Source organism: Hylobates moloch, unplaced genomic scaffold, assembly GCF_009828535.3.
Source record: "Hylobates moloch isolate HMO894 unplaced genomic scaffold, HMol_V3 SCAFFOLD_1, whole genome shotgun sequence".
Lineage (NCBI taxonomy): Eukaryota > Metazoa > Chordata > Mammalia > Primates > Hylobatidae > Hylobates > Hylobates moloch.
In genome coordinates, this window is record NW_026652276.1 from 81,278,766 (window position 1) to 81,297,993 (window position 19,228).

At 34.5% G+C, this 19,228-nt stretch overlaps 1 protein-coding gene across 1 annotated transcript in view; it reads right to left on the reverse strand.

Moving 5' to 3' along the window:
• Positions 1 to 19,228, reverse strand: part of PSMD14 (proteasome 26S subunit, non-ATPase 14) — a 102,917-nt gene that overhangs the window by 78,597 nt on the left and 5,092 nt on the right. The window contains exons 2-3 of the mRNA XM_032755574.2: positions 16,127 to 16,259; positions 13,820 to 13,871 (exon numbers count right to left, since the gene is read on the reverse strand). Of these exons, the coding sequence (XP_032611465.1) occupies positions 13,820 to 13,867 (48 nt within the window). The 5' untranslated portion in view covers positions 13,868 to 13,871; positions 16,127 to 16,259. The remainder of the gene's footprint in view (positions 1 to 13,819; positions 13,872 to 16,126; positions 16,260 to 19,228) is intronic.

Here is a 19,228-nt window from a genome sequence, read left to right on the forward strand (position 1 = left end):
TCATCATTAAAGTGAGAGTTTTCAAGTGCCATTTATGATGCCCTAGTCTGGAAACATCCCAGCTAACCCATCTGATCAACAATTTCACAGATGGAAGCACTTGATGGCTAATTGGCAAGTCTATTATTCAAATAAAACAGCTCTCTGTACCTCTTTTTTCATTATTACAAGTCAAGGTACAACAAGATTGGTCACTGAAATTAGCTTAACAAGAGAAGCCTTTTTCCCAAAATAATTTTTTTAAATAAAACAACATATTTTGGCCATCAGAAGTGCTAATCAGTTTCTGGACTGTAAGGAAAACGTTTTAAAAACTTAAAAAAGTAAGAAATGTAAACCTTCTTTTAAAAGTTGTATTATTTGTAACCTCTACCTTTACCAATGTGTCAAGATTCACATTATCATAGGGAATAAAATGAAATATTCACGAATTCCTTAAACAGTCTTAAAACATGGGCCAAGTATTACATGTCAGGATAAAGAAAATCCCTCCTAAATATTTTAATTCCCCAAAAATTTTAAAAAGCAAGCATCTTACTTTCGATCTACAATAAAAATTACAAGACTATTTAAACTGTATTAATTTATGAAACAAGTAGCCATGACAACTCTTATTGATTTTATCTACCTAAAGAAATGTTGATGTAAATAGGCTGGGACATCAGAAAAAGTTGTGTTCCAGCTCTAGCTCCACTTCTTGTTAGTTCTGTGACTCGACCCTATCATATGAAAATAATTATCCCTACCCATGTAGGATCGTTGTGAGGATTAAAAGATTAAGTGCATAAATACCTCATATTAGAATAAGGAAGGTACTCAGCATCAGTCCTTTTGGCTCTCCTCTGCTCCCCCACCCCAGTTTTTTAAATTCTAGAGGAAAATTTTAATACACATTTCAAAATATGTGGGTTCTCTTTATAGATCCATACATTTTTTCTAGATGTTACAATGACATTCCCTATTCACAGTATCTGGCTGTCTCCCTATATTACTACAATTTTCATACCATTTCAAGTTGAAAGCTCCCAAGGCAAAAGCCTTATAGAATGGCTGAGCTTTAAAATATCCGAAGAGGCCAGGCGCGGTGGCTCACGCCTGTAATCCCAGCACTTTGAGAGGCCAAGGCAGGCAGATCACCAGGTCAGGAGTTTAAGACCAGCCTGGTCAGCATGGTGAAACCCCCGTCTCTACTAAAAATACAAAAAATTAGCCGTGGTGGCACGTGCCTGTACCGTAGTCCCAGCTACTCAGGAGGCTGAGGCAGGAGAACGCTTGAACCTGGGAGGCGGAGGTTGCAGTGAGCCGAGATTGCACCACCACACTCTAGCCCGGGCAACAGAGCAAGACTCCGTCTTAAAAAAAAAAAAAAAAAAAAAATCCAAAGACATCATCTAGTCTATATAGTAGAAATCAGGAAATGAATACAGTAACCAGAAATCACAAATGGGAGAGAAATAACCGGAAACCGTGAAACCAGGTACAAATTAAAGCAAAATCAAAATCATCTCCGTATAGTGATATAGCTATACAATGACAACAAAAACGTATTCTACTAGGTAGTGAAATATGTTGTTTCCTATGAAGTGAAAGTTTTCCTTTTCTATAAAACAGAATGGTGCACTTTTCAAAAACTAGGTTTTGTCATTCTACTGTCTACTTTTGGTAAGCATTTTCCTTCTAATAACTCAGGCTCCGGTATTTACAACACTAGGGAATAGAAAATTACCACAGGCAGGTAAGAATGTAACTGAGTAAAAAGAGGGGGAAATGTACAATGAGTAAGAGAAAAGTACAACTACCGTAATTTTTATGATTTTTATTATTTACTCTATGGTCCCTAAGCCATCACGCCCTTCACAGGCATTCAGTCTTCTGAAGGGAAGAGCCTGTGCAATCACGGGCAACAGCTTAAAAAGCAGCACTGAGAGGCTGCCCAGTGGAGACCACTGCCCTGCTCTGGTGGCATACTTTCAGGGCACTCAACCCAGACAACATCCCACAGAGAACCACCTTGAGTCTGTGTTGTAAGAGAATCAGTCCTACCTGCTTGGGTTTTAAATGAATCTGATAATTAGAGAACTTCCCAAATGATAACATGAACTGAAAAATTACAAGTTAAATTATGCAAGTTTAAGATAGGAAATCCAAAGATCAATGTGCCAAATCAGCAATGTAACCAGTAAATCAAATGTGTAAAACAATGTTGAAGCTAGGAAAAGAAAAGACACAGATTGGATCTTTGATCATAATGTCCCATATATTTGGAATATTGAGATTATGTTGCAATGTCTTAATTTCCCATATTAGACAGAGATATCTTCTTCTGTCTTCTTCCCCATATACTCTTTCTACCAAAAATGGTATCAGATGTCATAGAGCCATCATATCCTTGATTTTATATTTAAAACTTTAAACATTTCATTACTTTTCACAATTTTTATTTTTTCTCTTATTTCGTCAGAATGTGACTAATTTGAAGGACAGTTTCACTGTAACTGAAAATTTATCATCAATCCCCTTCCGTTCTAAGAACTTGAACAAAATTGTTTATCATAATTGCATATCAAAATAGAAATTTAGCATTCACAGGTGTCAAAGACCTTTCCTCTCAAAAGAAGACCTATCACAATTAAAATATTCAAACAAACTGACACGGGTTAACTATCATGTACCTATGGAAAATTTATGTCCCTTTTACTTATCTGAGAACCCTCAAGACTAGATTTGAGGCCTCTCAGGAACACCTATTTTTCACAGAGTTTAATACGTATTCAGAATAATCACACAACAATGACAACTAGAAAGAATATGCTCTAATTAGCTTGCTTTTAACCTGACCCCTTTCTTAATTTTCTATCGTATAAATATCAGAGTATATGAATAGAATGATTAGGAACTATATTTAATAAAATTATAACCTCACAAGAGCAGCAAGTAAGAAAAACGTTAAAGGCATCTTGTAATTCTGCTTTGTTTCTAAAGCAAAATCACCATTATTTGTAGTTAAGCTAAGAAATAAAACAATTAAAATTTCTTGACCCTTCTCTACTTCTTAAGAAGAGAAAATGCCCAAATTAATCTACTAATGTTTAGAAAGGCCCTTCATAAATGTACAAAGGATTACATCAGATACTCAAAGTCAAAGAAAAAAAAGGTAACCAGAATATTCATGAGCATATAAATACTGTCAATACAGCTAAGCTAAATAACTCAAGGAATATAAAGAAAATCTATAAAAAAATTTTGTAAAGGTCTGTTCATTTGCATACTACTATGCCAGTGCTTATAGCAAAATTAAAGCTTGTATTTATGACAGATGTGACAGATATAAAAAAAGACTAATTGTACACAATAATCTATGATGGTTCATTACATGGCAGGATTGCTCTAGCAGATACAGAATAAAAATAAAACAATAATCTGTAATTTATTTTAAAACATTACTGTGGTAGCTTCATCTTCAGAGTGTCCAAGTTCTTTAAAAATGTAAGTCTAATAAGCATAACTCCTTTGCTCAGCAATCTCTAATAGCTTCCCAACTCACTCAGAAGAGAATTTTCTACAGGGCCCTGCAAGATCTATACTGTGGTAACCTCTCTAGTATTATCGCCTTCAAATTAAAGACTGGGAGAGAAAATGGAATACCTAGGTAAGGCATAAAAAACTACTAAAAAATAAATTCAAATGAATTTCTGACTTTATTTGGTGGCTCTTCTAAAAAGTACTAAAGAAAAATGTTATTTAATGTCATTTAATGTTATTTAGTGTTATTCCATGACTTGTTCTTTTGCTTTAGTTTTATGTTTGTGTACTAAAAAGAGAACATTGTAAGGCTGAAGTTCCTTTTGTCTCCCTCCCTTTTCATGAATTTGTTGTGAGTTATCTAGACCTGCGCTGTACAATATGGTAGCCACTAGCTAGATATAACCATATAAATTTAAATAAAATTAGAAGTTCAGTTATTCAGTTAGACAAGGTACATCTCATGGGCTCAACAGGTACATGTGACTCTTTAAATTTAAGTAATATAACATTTAGAATTCAGTTCTCCAGCTGCTCCAGTGACATTTCCAGTACTTAGCAAACATGTTGCTAGTGGCTACTGTATTGAATGGTGCAGATATGGACACTTCCATCACTGCAGAAAGTTGTACTAGACAGTGCTTCTGTAGAACAAGTTGTAATATTTTTATTCAGGAGTTATATAACCCTAAAAAAAGGTGTTACTTTATGTTTCTTAAATTTACATGCTTTCATGTTGCATATATCTTTTTACAACTGAATTTTTCTCTTACTATGTTTATAAAGTCTATTATGCATATTGATATATAGAACCTAGTTCATTCATTTTAGCTGCTGCATTAATTTCATCATAACACATTTAGATATTTAAATATTTTGCAATTTTTAATACACCAAACAATGCTCTAACAATATTCTTCAACATGTCTCCTGATATAGACATATAAAAGTTTCTCTAAAGTGAATAAATGGAATTGTTTAGTAACAGAAGTTTGGTCATTTTCAACTTTACTAGATATTGTCAAATTGCTCTCCGAAGTAACTTTAACCATTTACCACATATGGTGTGTCCATTTAACATATATTTATTGTCTGTTATTTGCCAGGTAATGATCTAAGCACTGAGCTATAATTCCTAACCAACATCACACACACACACACACACACACACACACACACACACAGCTTACATGAGAATTCCTGCTTCCCTACATTTTCATTAACACTTAATTCAACAGGTTTTTTTTTTTTTTTTTTAACTAATAGTTGTTTTAGTTTTCATTTCCCTGATATACAGTGACACTGAGTATCTTTTCATAATTTTTTTTGGCCATTCTTATTTCACATTCTTTTGTTAAATGAGGTCATCTTTCTTTGTCTTACTTATCTATGCTTCTGCTGAATGAACCACATGGTGTTGCAGATTAATGTGTTGCCAGTATCTTGTCTTCATCTTTGCTTGTCTTTTAAGTTTGTTTCTGTAGTCTTTTGGGGACAATAATTAGTAATATTGTCTTGAGGTAGTCAAATTATGAATCTTTCGAGTTGTGCTTTCCTATCTTGAGGTCATAAAGACATAAAAATTTCTGCCCCCCAAAATGGGGGGATTGGGGAAGGGTATCTGCTATGCACCTAACTAGTTCACATGTGAGTTTATTTAATCCTTATAAAGAACCATCTGGGTAGGTATTATCAACCTTATTTTAAAGATGCAGTAACTGAACTTTTAAATGTCTTTTTTGTAGTAAAAATATAAAATTTGCCACTTTAACTGTTTTTAAGTAACAATTCAGTGGCATTAGGTACATTAACACTGTCGCACAACCAATACCACCATCTCCAACACCAGCTCCAGAACTTTTTTCATCATCCCAAACTGAAACTCTGTACCAATTAAATAATAACTCCCTATTCTCTCCTCTTCCCAGCTCGTGGCAACTACCATTCTACTTTCTATCATTATGAATCTGATACTCTGGGTACCTCATGTAAGTGGAATCATATAACATTTGTCCTTTTGTGTCTGGCTTATTTCACTTAGCAAAATATCTTTTGGGTTCACTCATTTTGTAGCATATGTCAGAATTTCATTCCTTTAAAGTTTAATAATATTCCATTGTATGTACAATCAGCCCTCCATATCAACAGGTTTGTCATCCACAGATTCAACCAACCATAGACAGAAAATATCAGAGGGAAAAAACAATAAAAAATAACAATACAATGATAAAAATGAAAATGTTTTAAATATATATACTTACATAGCATTTACATTGTATTAAGCATTATAAGTAATTTATAGATGGTTTAATGTATACGAGAGACTGTGTCTAGGATATACACAAATACTATGCCATTTTATCTAAGGGACTTGAGCAGCCATAGATTTTGGTATCATCAGAGGTCCAAGAATCAATCCCCCGAGGATACTAAGGAATGAGTGTATATGCATTTTATTTATCCATTCATTTGTTGAGGGACATCTGAGTTATTTCCACCTCTTGGCTATTATAAATAATGCTGCTAAGAATATTGGTGTACGAACATCTGTTGGAGTCTCTGCCTTCAATTATTTTGGGCACATACCCAGAAGTTGAATTGCTGGATTATACGGTAATCCTATGTTTAATCTTTTAAGGAATAATACTGTTTTCCATATTATCTGTACCATTTTACATTTCTACCATCAATGTACAAGAGTTCTAATTTCTCCAATCCTCACCAATACTTATTTTGTTGTTGTTGTTGTTGTTTAATTTGGATAATAGCCATTCAAATGGGTGTATCTTCAAAAATTATAAAGTTTGCACTCGGCATGTTGGCTTTTGCCTGTAATCCCAGCACTTTGGGAGGCAGAGGTGGGCGGATCAATTGAGGTCAGAAGTTCGAGGCCAGCCTGGCCAACATGGTGAAACCCTGTCTCTACTAAAAATACAAAAATTAGCCGGGCGTGGTGGTGGGCACCTGTGATACTCAGGAGGCTGAGGCAGGAGAATCTCTTGAATCCAGGAGGTGGAGGTTGCAGTGAGCCAAGATCACGCCACTGCACTCTAGCCTGGACGACAGAGCAAGACTCCATCTTAAAAAACAAAAAAATTATAAAGTTTGATTTCATATTTAGATATTCAATCCATTTGGTACAAATTTGTTTTTGTATAGAATAAGGCAGGAATCTAATTTTAGTTTTTCCCCTTACTGGCTACCACTGCTTCAGCATCATCTAATGAACAGGCCTCTCCTTCTCCACTGTTTTAATATCACTTATATTACAAACCAAGTTCCCATATATTGATGGATGTATCTCTGGGTTTTGTATTATACTGGTCTACCTGATTATCTCTGCAACAATATATTACTACTTCAGTCATATAGCATTAAAATATATTTTGAAATCTGGTAGAGCAAATTTCTTTTCCTTTTTAGGAATTTCTTTGCTATTCTTGAACTATTTTTTCCTATATGAATTGTAGAGTCAGTTTGCCCATTTCCATGAAAATTCTGGTTGATATTTTTATTGAAACTGGGTTGAATGTATGATTAATTGGAAAGAATTGGCATGTGGTGATATAAAGAGTCCTCATCCATGAAAACAGTATTATTTTTTCATTTATTCCAGTCATTTTTTCCATTGCTATGTTAAATTAATCCAATTCCATTGCTATGTTAAATTAATGCTTGGTCTAATCTACCAAACATTAGACCAAAATCTGAGACAAACAATTGAAACAACATTTCTGTCCCAACCACCACAATAAGAAACCAGAAAAAGTTATTAGTGAATATACAAAAAATCTATACACTGTGAGGATTTGGGAGTTATAACAAAATACATCCTATTCAATTCATGAATTTAATTTTTTTAATCTAGCCACCGGAAATAATTCTTCAAAATGTACACTATATCTCACCACCTTCAGGAAGCCTTCTGGGATCACTCACCCACAGTATTTTCCCTTATTTTTGCATCCTGAGATTAATGAGGTCTGTACCAGAGACACAAAGTGACAACTTATAGGCATTATATACCCTGCTGCATATGTGCTTAGTTTGGCCTACACAGTGTGAAATCATGTGATTTCTGTGTAAAATACTCTAATTTTACACAGAAGTTCACAGTGTGAAATCATGTGATTTCTAACTTTGCTTTAAAACTTGCAGGTTGTATGTCATTCTCAATAATGAAACTGGCTAAAAGACGCTCCATCATCATGATGTTGTTTATTACCAGGGCAGACAAATCACACACTGATTCTTAAAGCTTCCACCTAAAAGTGACCTATTAACCAATCACATTCCATTGGTCAAAGCAAAATCATGGTAAGGCTAACTTCAAAGATGACAGAAAAATATAATCCTGTTATATGCCTGGAAGGTTGAAAGTCACAAATATTCATGTAATTGATGACTTTGCCTTTAATCTCTTCCCCTTTACCTATTCTCCAAACTACCACTAGAATTACTTTTCAAAAACACAGATCAAATTATCTCACAAGTCTACTGGAAAGAAAAAAAAATCTTCATATCTCAAAAAAAAGAAAGAAAATCTTCATGAAACTACAACACCTAGGGGAAAAAAGTAAAAATCACTAAGTATGGCATTCAACACCTTTCATAACCAACTTCAGACTCCTTTACCAGCTTCTTTTCCCAGTATTTTCTTATGTATCTATTCTCTAGCCTTTTGAATATGCCTTGACACATATTTCAAAACTCAGCTCAAACATCATCTCCTCAATTTGGTCTCATTTTTCCCATTCTTCCCAAGTTAGTCTCATTTTTCCCAAGAGAAGTTAAACTAACCTCCACTGTACTTACAAATCACATTATTTACAATAAGCATTAGCTTTCACTGATTCAAAGTAGTCAATGTGTACTAGGCACTTAAAACATGATTGCTTGTGTAAGGCTCTGGATTAGGCATTGATATTCTTGTTCGTCTTGGAATTCGTTATAGTATATATAATACCTGATACACAGAAACTCAAAATATTGACTTAACAAATTAAAACTGAAGACAAGTTACTAAATGCCACTGACATTTTGCTTAAGCTCCATCTACTTTCAAGCTTATATTGACTATTTCCAAAGCTAAAATGAACCCAGAGAGAAACTAAAATTTTTAAAAACTACGGAATATGCTTTGGCTATTCTCATCTCTTGGGCTCTGTTTCCGCTGCTTTTGGAAATCGTTTAGATGCCAAGACCTAGGTGGAGTTTGTTATAGACAACGAAGTAGCCAAATTATAGCAACATATGTTTTTAATACAATACTCTCACACCTTTTAGTAATTTCAAGTTTGTAAGCACTTTAACAAAGAAAATCTAAAAATGCATTTAAAATTTAAAGCTGTTACTTTATAAATTTTAATAGTACTAATAAAACATCTTTATTTCTGCATCAAACTACTGGTAAGTTAAACTGAAGTGGAAGACTGAGGACAAATTTGATTATTTTAGCCTATCACTATTCAAATATTAACTTTTTTTTTTTTGAGACATAGTTTCACTCTGTCACCCAGGCTGGAGTGCAGTGGTACGATCTTGGCTCACTGCAACCTCCACCTCCTGGGTTCAAGTGATTCTCCTGCTTCAGCCTCCTGAGTAGCTGGGATTATAGACGTGCACCATGACACCCAGGTGCTTTTTGTACTTTTAGTAGAGATGGGGTTTCCCCATGTTGGCCAGGCTGGTCCTGAACTCTTAGCCTTACGTGATCTGCCCCCTTGGTCTCCCAAAGTGCTGAGATTACAGGCATGAGCCACCAGGCTTGGCCAATATTAACATTTTAAAATGTGATATTAAAAAAAAAAAAAAACTTAGTTGGTTTGTAGGAATGGATACCATAATGAGAAACAGGAAAAGACAGCATGATAAAAACTAATGGAAAAGAAAGGTTTAAGATAGTTAAGTGTGGGATATTGAAGTTTAGTTAAAAGAGAACTAAAAATAGGCCAAAGACTTGGCAGTTTAAAAAATTCCAGTATAGTAATACAGGAGTTGGCCAGATGCATTCTCATGAGAGTGAACAGAGGTAATTAGGTAGATTATGGACTTTAAGCTATTATTTCAGGAATTCTAGAAATAAATGGAAGAAAAGGTTTAATGGCAGTATGCAGTAGAGTTTTGGTTTTTGGATACAGGAGACTTAAACATCTTTGTAGGCAGAGAAAGGGGTCAATGGAGATCTGCAGTGTGTCAAGAGAACGAGATCCGAGAACAAGGAAGGAATGGCCTTGGAAAAGAGAAAAGTCACCTCCTATTTAGAGAAAATTAAGAAACTAGAATGAATGGGGACTTTGATTATTTACAAGTTCCTTTTTTACCTACTAGCCCTACTATAACTCCCAAATAAAACAACTAAGGCCAAGTGGCCTCAAAAACAATGAAATATCAGTATCAACTGTGATTATAATACTGATATTCCTATATTATTACTGTGAATTCCTCCACTAAAAAACATGACCAGGCCAGGCGCAATGGTTCACATCTGTAATCCAAGCACTTTGGGAGGCTGCAGTGGGCAGATCACTTGAGGTCAGGAGTTCAAGACCAGCCCGGCCAACGTGGTGAAACCCCATCTCTGCTAAAAATTAAAAAATTAGCTGGGCGTGGTGGCTCATGCCTGTAATCCCAGCTACTTGTGAGGCTAAGGCAGGAGAATCACTTGAATCCAGGATGGTGAGATTGCAGTGAGCTGAGATCATACCACTGCACTCCAGACTGGGCAACAAAGCAAGTCTCTGACTCAAAATAATAATAATAATAACATGACCAATCACCACATAGAGCAAAGCCCAAAGACCTTCTTACTACTATTGGGTTATATTAAAGGCATTGGGACTCAAGGGGGGGTCATGTCTCTTGGAAATGGCACAAAAATCAGTATCAAATAATAGTACAAGAAAAATTCAAATGAAATATTGAATCGTTTCTACAAATAATGAAGTCAAGGCTGAAAACAAGTCTTTGCTGCATAATAATCTGGTCTTTATCCTGAGTTTCTGGCACAAAGCCTCAAAAACCCTTGGAGTTTCTTTTGTTATGCTAACACTGTGACTCAGTGCACACCCCTAGATAGCTTGTGGATGAGGGCTGATCAACATAAAGACCAACACGGTAATTAGAGGGCTAAGACTTTGAGCCAGGCCCATTTGGGAAGGGAGGATGGAGATTTTGAATTTTGAGTTTGATCACCAATGATTTAATCAATCAAGTTCATGTATGCCAAGTCCCAATAAAAACTCTGGAAACCAAAACTACACCAGGTGGAGTTCCCTGGCTGGTAAACTCATTGATGTGCAGGGAGGGTGACATGCCCTAATTCCACGAAGAGAGGGCACAGGAGCTCTGCATCTCCTCCCAGACCCCATCCTATGTGTCTTCATTTCACTGGTCCTCCTTATCTGTATTCCTGGATAACAAAACTGTAATAATAAGCACAGCACTTTCTTGAGTTTTGTCAGTTGTTCTAGTGAATTATCAAACCTGAGGAGGCTGTGAGGACCTCCAAATTTATAGTCAGGTTAAAGTGTCAGTCAAAAGTGTGGATGGCTTGGGGACACATGAAGTATAGCTGGCATCTGAAGTAAGGGTAGTTCTGTGGAGAAGTGAGCCTTTAACTTGCAGAGTCTGACAGTAACCACCAGGTTTGTGTCTATTGGGAGTGAAACAAAATGTCTTCAAGCCAGTAAAGTAGCAACTGTTTGGACACTGATATAAAAAAATATGTCTTGGACATTTCTTTCATCAAAGTTAGGTTATTCGTATAGATCATGATTTAAGGTGGCCTACTCACCCATAAAATGTCCATGATTCTTGTTCTTCAATCAAGGAAATAAAATAACCTTAAAGGACTCTCAATCATATGAGGCCCTTACCTGTTCTGCTCCTGTCTACTGCCACATTTTAAGAGGGCCATCTACAAACTTACCAGCAAGTGACCTGCTCCTATTTGGGAGGGAATTCTGCCTTTTCCATTAAATGGTAAGATAACATTTCCCACTGATTTTTGGAGAGAAGGGCCAATTTGTGTCTTCTTTTCTACTACTATTGGTGCCTATGCCTTATCTAATGAAAATATAGCTATTATCAATCCAAAGATCTTGGACTTCTTATTAAAAATAAATAATAGTCTGGGCGCGGTGGCTCACGTCTGTAATCCCAGCACTTTGGGAGGCCGAGGCAGGTGGATCACCTGAGGTCAGGAGTTCAAGACCAGCATGGCCAACATGGTGAAACCTGGTCTCTACTATAAATTCAAAAATTAGCTGGGCGTGGTGGTGAATGCCTGTAATCCCAGCTACTCAGGAGCCTGAGGCAGAAGAATCACTTGAACCCAGGAGGCAAAGGGTATGGTGAACCGAGATCATGCCATTGCATTCCAGCCTGCGTGACAGAGTGAAGATTCCATCTCAAAAAAAATTATAATAAATAAATAAATAATAAACAACACATTCTTATTAGGCAAAAAATACACTTAACATTTCATGTTACAAAAGTAACGTCATAAGTATTTGTCAAATTATTCCTATAACAAGATAAAATAAAATTTTAGAGAAAAAGATAATTAAACACCTAGTATAGGATAAGAGAGATACCATAAAAATAAGAGTTCCACAAATTATTTGAGTTTATCATCTAATTAAGATGAAATGATTCTTAAGCAGATTTTTAACTTCAAAAAAGAGTATAAACTAAGGACACAATGGCTGATTAATCAGAAACCAATAAGGTTACTGAAAAAACATGAAGTTTTTCACTTGATACAAAGCTTTGAAGTCGCCATTGACATATAATGTAGCTCAATTTGTGGTCAGTAAAATCATTATTTCATGTCCAGGGGTTTTCCAGCATGGATTTCCAAGATGGATAATTTATTGCATCTATGCTTAAGGAAAGTTATTTTTATATTTAAATTTGATGACAACTTTCCTCAAGAATTCTAAGGCAACATCTTCACCTGTAATTTGCAGGTAAATTTGCAGTATCTACATACAACCTCTGCTCACTTCTCACATTTTCACATGCCTGAACATTATTACTATTAATTTCAGAATAAATTAGAGAAATTCGAGAAGCTCTCTAGAATGTTTACAAAAGAATGGAAACAGGTTCCGGATCAAGTTCAAAGAGGCTTAGGCCTCTTGAGAGAATGAGTTATACAGGTGTTACAAAAATGAAGAATCATGAAGAAATAGGCTGACAGCAAAGAAACACGAGAAATCATCAAAACTAACAAAAGTAAACGAAAAACAACTGAAATCCGTCCAAGAATGCAATACAGAATCACAAAAAGATTTCAACTTTATAAAAGTCATAAACCATGATAGACCTAATCAAACAGTTCTTATGAAAGTTCTTCTAAAACACTGAAAATTTCATGAAGTCTGAAACAAAAACTGCTTCCTATAGTAAACACAGATTACTTTGAAGAAAGATGAAGTCACTGATAGCAGTAAAAAAAATGTGGGAAAGCTGGAAACTAAAGAGATTATAAAAGGGACTATGAAAATATTTCCAATATTTGGTCATAAAACAATACATTGCATACATAAAAGTCTTAGGAAGAGAAAAACACACAGTCATTTCTTTTGTTAATCAGTATTAACTCAATGTATGATTGCACAGATCAAAAGTGTAGAACTCACAAGAGGCAGAAATTCTTGACCTGAAAGCAGAAAGACTATCCTGAGGCAGAAATCTAGAGGTCATTTGCCCAACAGCAAATGGAACAAGATAAACAATATTAAAACAACTGAAAGCTTATTTATTTTTTAAAAAGATTATAAAAGAAACCATTTATACCAAATTTAAAGGAAAGGAGAGAGATTACTTATTAATCCATCTATATATCATAATTACTAGCAGAAATTTACCAGTGTTAAGACTGTACATACAAACATTCTATGGGTCAGTTTTCTGGATCTGGCAAGCAGGATGACATGCTTACTTTTTCTTGTGTTACATCTAACGTTTACACTGTAAATTCAGGAAGTAAGCTATTTTGAGGGGTTTTTTTTTCCCTAAAAGCCAACTTTGATAATCCTACATATCTCAAAATTTTAAACAAAGCAAATAACAGAAAATTCTTATTCTCAGGAGAAAAGTAAACTAAGACAATAAATGTTTTCCACATGTTATCTAGTGTTGCAAGATAACAAACATCAATAAGGTACAATTCTTACCATAAAGTTATCTGTTAGGTGATTTTCTTGGGGATAATTTCTTTCTCTTTGGCTAACTACAAAAAGGCTTGTAGTTTACACACAAGGAAATGCTCAAGAGACTATATACTAACCTGGCCCAGTCCAGGCATACCTCCTCCAAGTCTAAGAAGTCTGTCCATATTTCTAGAAAACAGAAACAAAGAAAAAACGTTCCTAAGCACAAAAGTGTTTATTCAATTGCTATCTATATAATTCACCTTCAGTCACTCAGTATGTCAAAAATATTGGTGGTAATTACAACACAACATCAGACTTCCTGTTAATTAACACCACATATTAATTCAAGAAGCTGTCTTCCATGCTAATTAACAGACCTTATTTTACTGCTTTGGTTTTGGGTTATCCCCAGTTTTAAAGACAAGCAATCTTAGCATACTTTCAAAACTTTGCTATCATTAAGTTAATTATATTTTCTTATTGTTATCTAATAAAGTACCTGAATGTAGAAAAAGTGCCTGAAATGCTTATCATATGTATGATTGAATTTCCTTCAATTTGTCCAGAGTGTACAAATAAAAATCCTCACTTTTAAATTAAATTTTAACATCCTCATTAGTAAGTTCTGTGCTAATTAACTTACAGCTTGTCAGTTACCATCAAAACTACATGTGAAAGACATTGTGAGCAGATTATGGATCTCTGAATTAGCATCAAAGGCTTTTAAAAACTGAACTCATTATACTAAAAGAAATACTATAGCATAAACATTAAACATATTAAGATAGTGTTCTAGAACCTACACCGATATTTTGTGTTATTTCAGATGTTGTAGAGATATATGCCTTTTTCACTAAGGAAATTCAACTGTGCTTCTCAATTATAACTTCAGAGTTAACCAATACAAAGTGCATTTACTATATCAATCTGATTTAGTTTTAATGTTTAGAGTAACTACAGAAGATACTCTTACAAGCTTGAAAACCTCATAGAAGAAGTTAAGAAATATCAAGTGTACTTACATGGCCTTAAATAACAAAAAGAAGTAATCAAATTTTAAAAATTAATAACAGTACAACTAAGTAATTTAAAAATGACAACAAAGCAATTTTTTCTACTTGAAAATCGCTATGTCCTAAACAAAATTCCTCTTTTTCCTAAGTATATGCTTTAGAAAATGGTATTATTACAAATTATATTCTAAATTAAATGCTAAGATTCATTTCATCCTTCGTCCATGTTGTTTCACAAGTTCGAATAGCTATATAAACTAAAACTCAATAATGTACTTATATATTATCCCCCACCAATCACGTTTGTTGAATCCTGGTAACAATTTAACAATGTCAATATTGCAAACTTTATTCAAGTCCACATACAGAAAAGAACTTTACTCAAGTGCACATACAGAGAAGAACACAAACGATATAGCCATGGAATCTTCAAAGTGAACACATCCATGTAACCATCACCTAGTTCAAGAAACAGAACATTATTGGCACCTCAGAAATGCCACCCAAGCCCCGCTTCCAGTCTATTCCACCCTGCAAAGGTAAAATTCAACTTTCAACAGCACAGATTAGTTTGGCTGCTTTTGAATTTTACATAAACGGAATCATATATTTTTCGTATCTGGCTTGTTTCATGTAAACATGTTTATGAGACTCACAATTTTAAAAATTCCTTTTTTAAAATGAAAAGGCATATAAGAAAACGTGGTAATACAGACAAAATTCCCACTTCACATTCTTAACTCATCCTCATAATAGCAACATTTACAAATAAAATCTCCGTCAAATACTCATTGAAATTCCTCAAATCAAATACGGCATTCAACACACAGCACTTTTTAAAGGCTGAAAACGGGGGGAAAATCCTGTATATTTTATAATATTAAAGCAATTCTCTAGAATATATTACCAAAGAAGAAAAAAATTTCTTTTGGACCATTTCAACCTTACAAACTTAAAGAACCAACAGAAAAAACAAACAACATACAGTATACATTAGAATATATATATATATATATTCTAGGCCAAAACTGATTCCCAGCTGTGTTCAGTTTATCTATCCCTCTGTGTTGTTTCTGATGACTTTACGCAGACTCCAGATGCTGTGAATATACATGAGTGATGCAAGAAGCAGACAGAAAGAAAATCTGGCAGGTCAAATTTGTTTCTGTAGCAAAATTAGGTATCGCAGCAAAGAGGAAACATATTTAACAAATTAAAACCTTAAGCTGAGATAACCAGGTTTAATAAAAATACTAACATTTGGGAATGAGGTATATTGATACATATTCTAAATCACACCACTTTTCAAAATCTGGTTATCAATCATATTCATAATTTGACATCTGTTAAAAATAATACATTTTCATACTATCTCTCTATCCATCCATAAAATAATAATTAAAAGTAAAATACATTTTAAAACCTTACCTGGTCAGTAACTACAGCTCTTCAGGTGTTAACCTTCAATTTGTTGAGTTTGACAAATTTCTTCTTAAAGAAAGCTCTTGCTAATTCTGGCAGGTACAACTTCCCCAAGTATATTTTATTTTTTCTTTCTCTCCTAAAAAAAGTAAACAAAATAAAATATAATTATTTTGATAATTTGAGGAAAACTTTATACCAAAATCTTTAAAAGAATCAAAATTCCTAAAAATGAACTAGAAATCAAAACTGCTTTTAGTAATCATTTTCTGAGAGTATAGAATGATCTACCTTACAGGGAGCTACAGAGCACAGTGATTAACCCTGTATCCAAATTTTATCTGTATGTTTCTCTCATGAACACTAACTTTGAAGACAGACATTTCAAAACTTTGTCTTTCCAGACGTCTTTCCAAGAACAAAACAGGCCGGGCGCAGTGGCTCACGCCTGTAATCCCAGCACTTTGGGAGGTCAACGTGGGCGGATCATCTGAGGTCAGGAGTTTGAGACCAGCCTGGCTAGCATGGTGAAACACCGTCTCTATTAAAAATACAAAAAAAATTAGACAGGCGTGGTGGCGGGCACCTGTAATCCCAGCTACTCAGGGGGCTGAGGCAGGAGAATTGCTTGAACCCCAGAGGTGGATTGCAATGAGCCGAGAACGCACCATTGCACTCCAGCCTGGGCAACAAGAGTGAAACTCGGTCTCAAAAAAAAAAAAAAGAATAAAATAAATATTTACTTATATTTTTAAATAAGACAATTCATTCTATCATGTAATTACTGTGTAGGTTAATTGTACATTATTACAAATCTATCAAATATTATGGAATATTAGTGGTTATTTTTCTTATACCCTGAAAATGTGCTATTTTATCATACTAGGAGGCATTAGTAGTCCATCATTTCTTAATCAATTATTCCCAAAACTACGCCAAAAACACTAAAATGACAAGAACATGGAAAAATGATAAGAACTGTCTAAAATAATGCAATAGTGAAAAAATTATAGTTATTACATCATCCTTTCGTTCTTATTGTGTTGTCCAAAGCACTGACCCATCTTTCAAAAAGATACAGAACACTAGAGACTTCATCTTTGTAGTCTTTTTTTCAGTCTTCATCTAGCACAGTTAAGAAATCAGAATTTTTCATTTTAATAATGGCAAAAGAAAAAAAGCAACAAAGAAAATGTTTCACATTACTACAAAATCAAAGATGAATGCGAAGGAGACAGATTATAGCACTCTAGTCTCTAATGATGACAATAAAATTGATGGTACAAGCCAGGATTTACTAACTTCAGTACTACTGATATTCAGGACCAGATAATTTTTTGTTGTTCGTGGGGCTGTCTTGTGCATTATAGGATGTTTAACATCATCCCTAGCTCCACTAGACAACAGCAGCACCTATCCAGTTGTGACAATCAAAAATGTCTCCAAGCTTTACCAAATGTCCCCGGGGGACAAATGTTTGAAGCCATTTTTGATTGTCTCAAAAATCACTCTCAATTGAGAACCACTGATGTAAACAAAATTTCAGACTATGTATCTTGAGATGATAGTACCCTAGATTAATTTTCTCAAACTTAAGAACCAATGAGTGCTGGGAACAGTTTGGCAGTTCCTCAAAAAGTTAAACATAGAATTACCACTTGATCCAGCAACCCCGCTCATTAGTACATACCCCATAAAACTGAAAACAAATACTCAAAATAAGTTCATGTACATGCATGTTTACACCATCACTATTCACAATAGCCAAAAGGTGGAAACAGTCCAAATGTCCACCAAAAAATGAATGGATAAACAAATTCTACTATAAACACATAAAGGAATATTGTAATACGAAATACTGTTCAGCTATAAAAAGGAATGAAGTACTACTTACTGGTACATGTTACAAGTTAGCTGAACCTCAAAATCTCACACTATGTAAAAGAAGCCAGGCACAAAAGGTCACATGTTATGTGATTCCATGCATATGAAATATCCAGTAAATCCATAGAGACAGAATGCAGACTGGTAGTTATCAGTGGGTGGGGAAGGGAGGAAAATGGAGAAAGAGCTAAATGGCTAAGAGATTTTTTTACCTTGGAATGACAGAAATGTTCTGGAACTAAATTGAGGTGGTAATGGCACACTGTGAATGGACAAAATGATACTAAACTGTTCACTTTAAAATGGTTAGTTTTATATTATGTGAATTTCCCCTCAATAGATTATTTTTTAAAGGGTCAATGAGTGAACAATATATTTCTAAAATCAAAAAAGTGACATTCTTACTCAGTTACTTATTCAACAAGAAAGGACTCCATCACACAAAATTTTGCAATAAGAACCTGTTTTCTAAAGAGATGTGTGACGTATCTTTGGATGTCTTATGATGTTGATACAGTTCATACATGGAAAAATGCTAAAGTGTACACAAATGTGAATAAAAGGAAATGGATAATGTAGAAATTTTAAAAATCATTGGACTAATTCTAAATGGTGCCTATAAATCTAAAAATATAAATGTTTTTGCAATTATGAAGGAAAGATGGCCATCCTATCTTCAACAAAATTATGAGCTCTCAAAGTTTTCAAAAACATTGCAATTGGGAGGATGAAAAAAATTCTGGATATGGATGGTGGTGACAGTTACATAACACTGTGAATATACTTAATGCCACTAAACTGTACACCAGAAAGTTAGAATAGTAAATTTTATGTGATGCATATTTTCACATACACACGTACAGGATGAAAAATACAAGAACCAGAAGTAATAAGCTAGAGCCTACTAGAAATGTATTTGAAATACAGAACTGATCTATACAAGACAAGTATGTTCTAGGTTCATGCATGATGGCTGATGAGCAGTTCATTCAAACCATGATGCCTATTCAAAGGATGATATATGAAGATATACGTACCTTCAAAACCAAGAAAATATAGAATAAACACTTGTATTTAGGCTGGGTGTGGTGGCTCATGCCTGTAATCCCAGCAATTTGGGAGGCCAACGCAGGTAGATCACTTGAGGTCAGAAGCTTGAGACCAGCCTGGCCAACACAGCAAAACTCTGTCTCTACTAAAAATACAAAAATTAGCCAGACATAG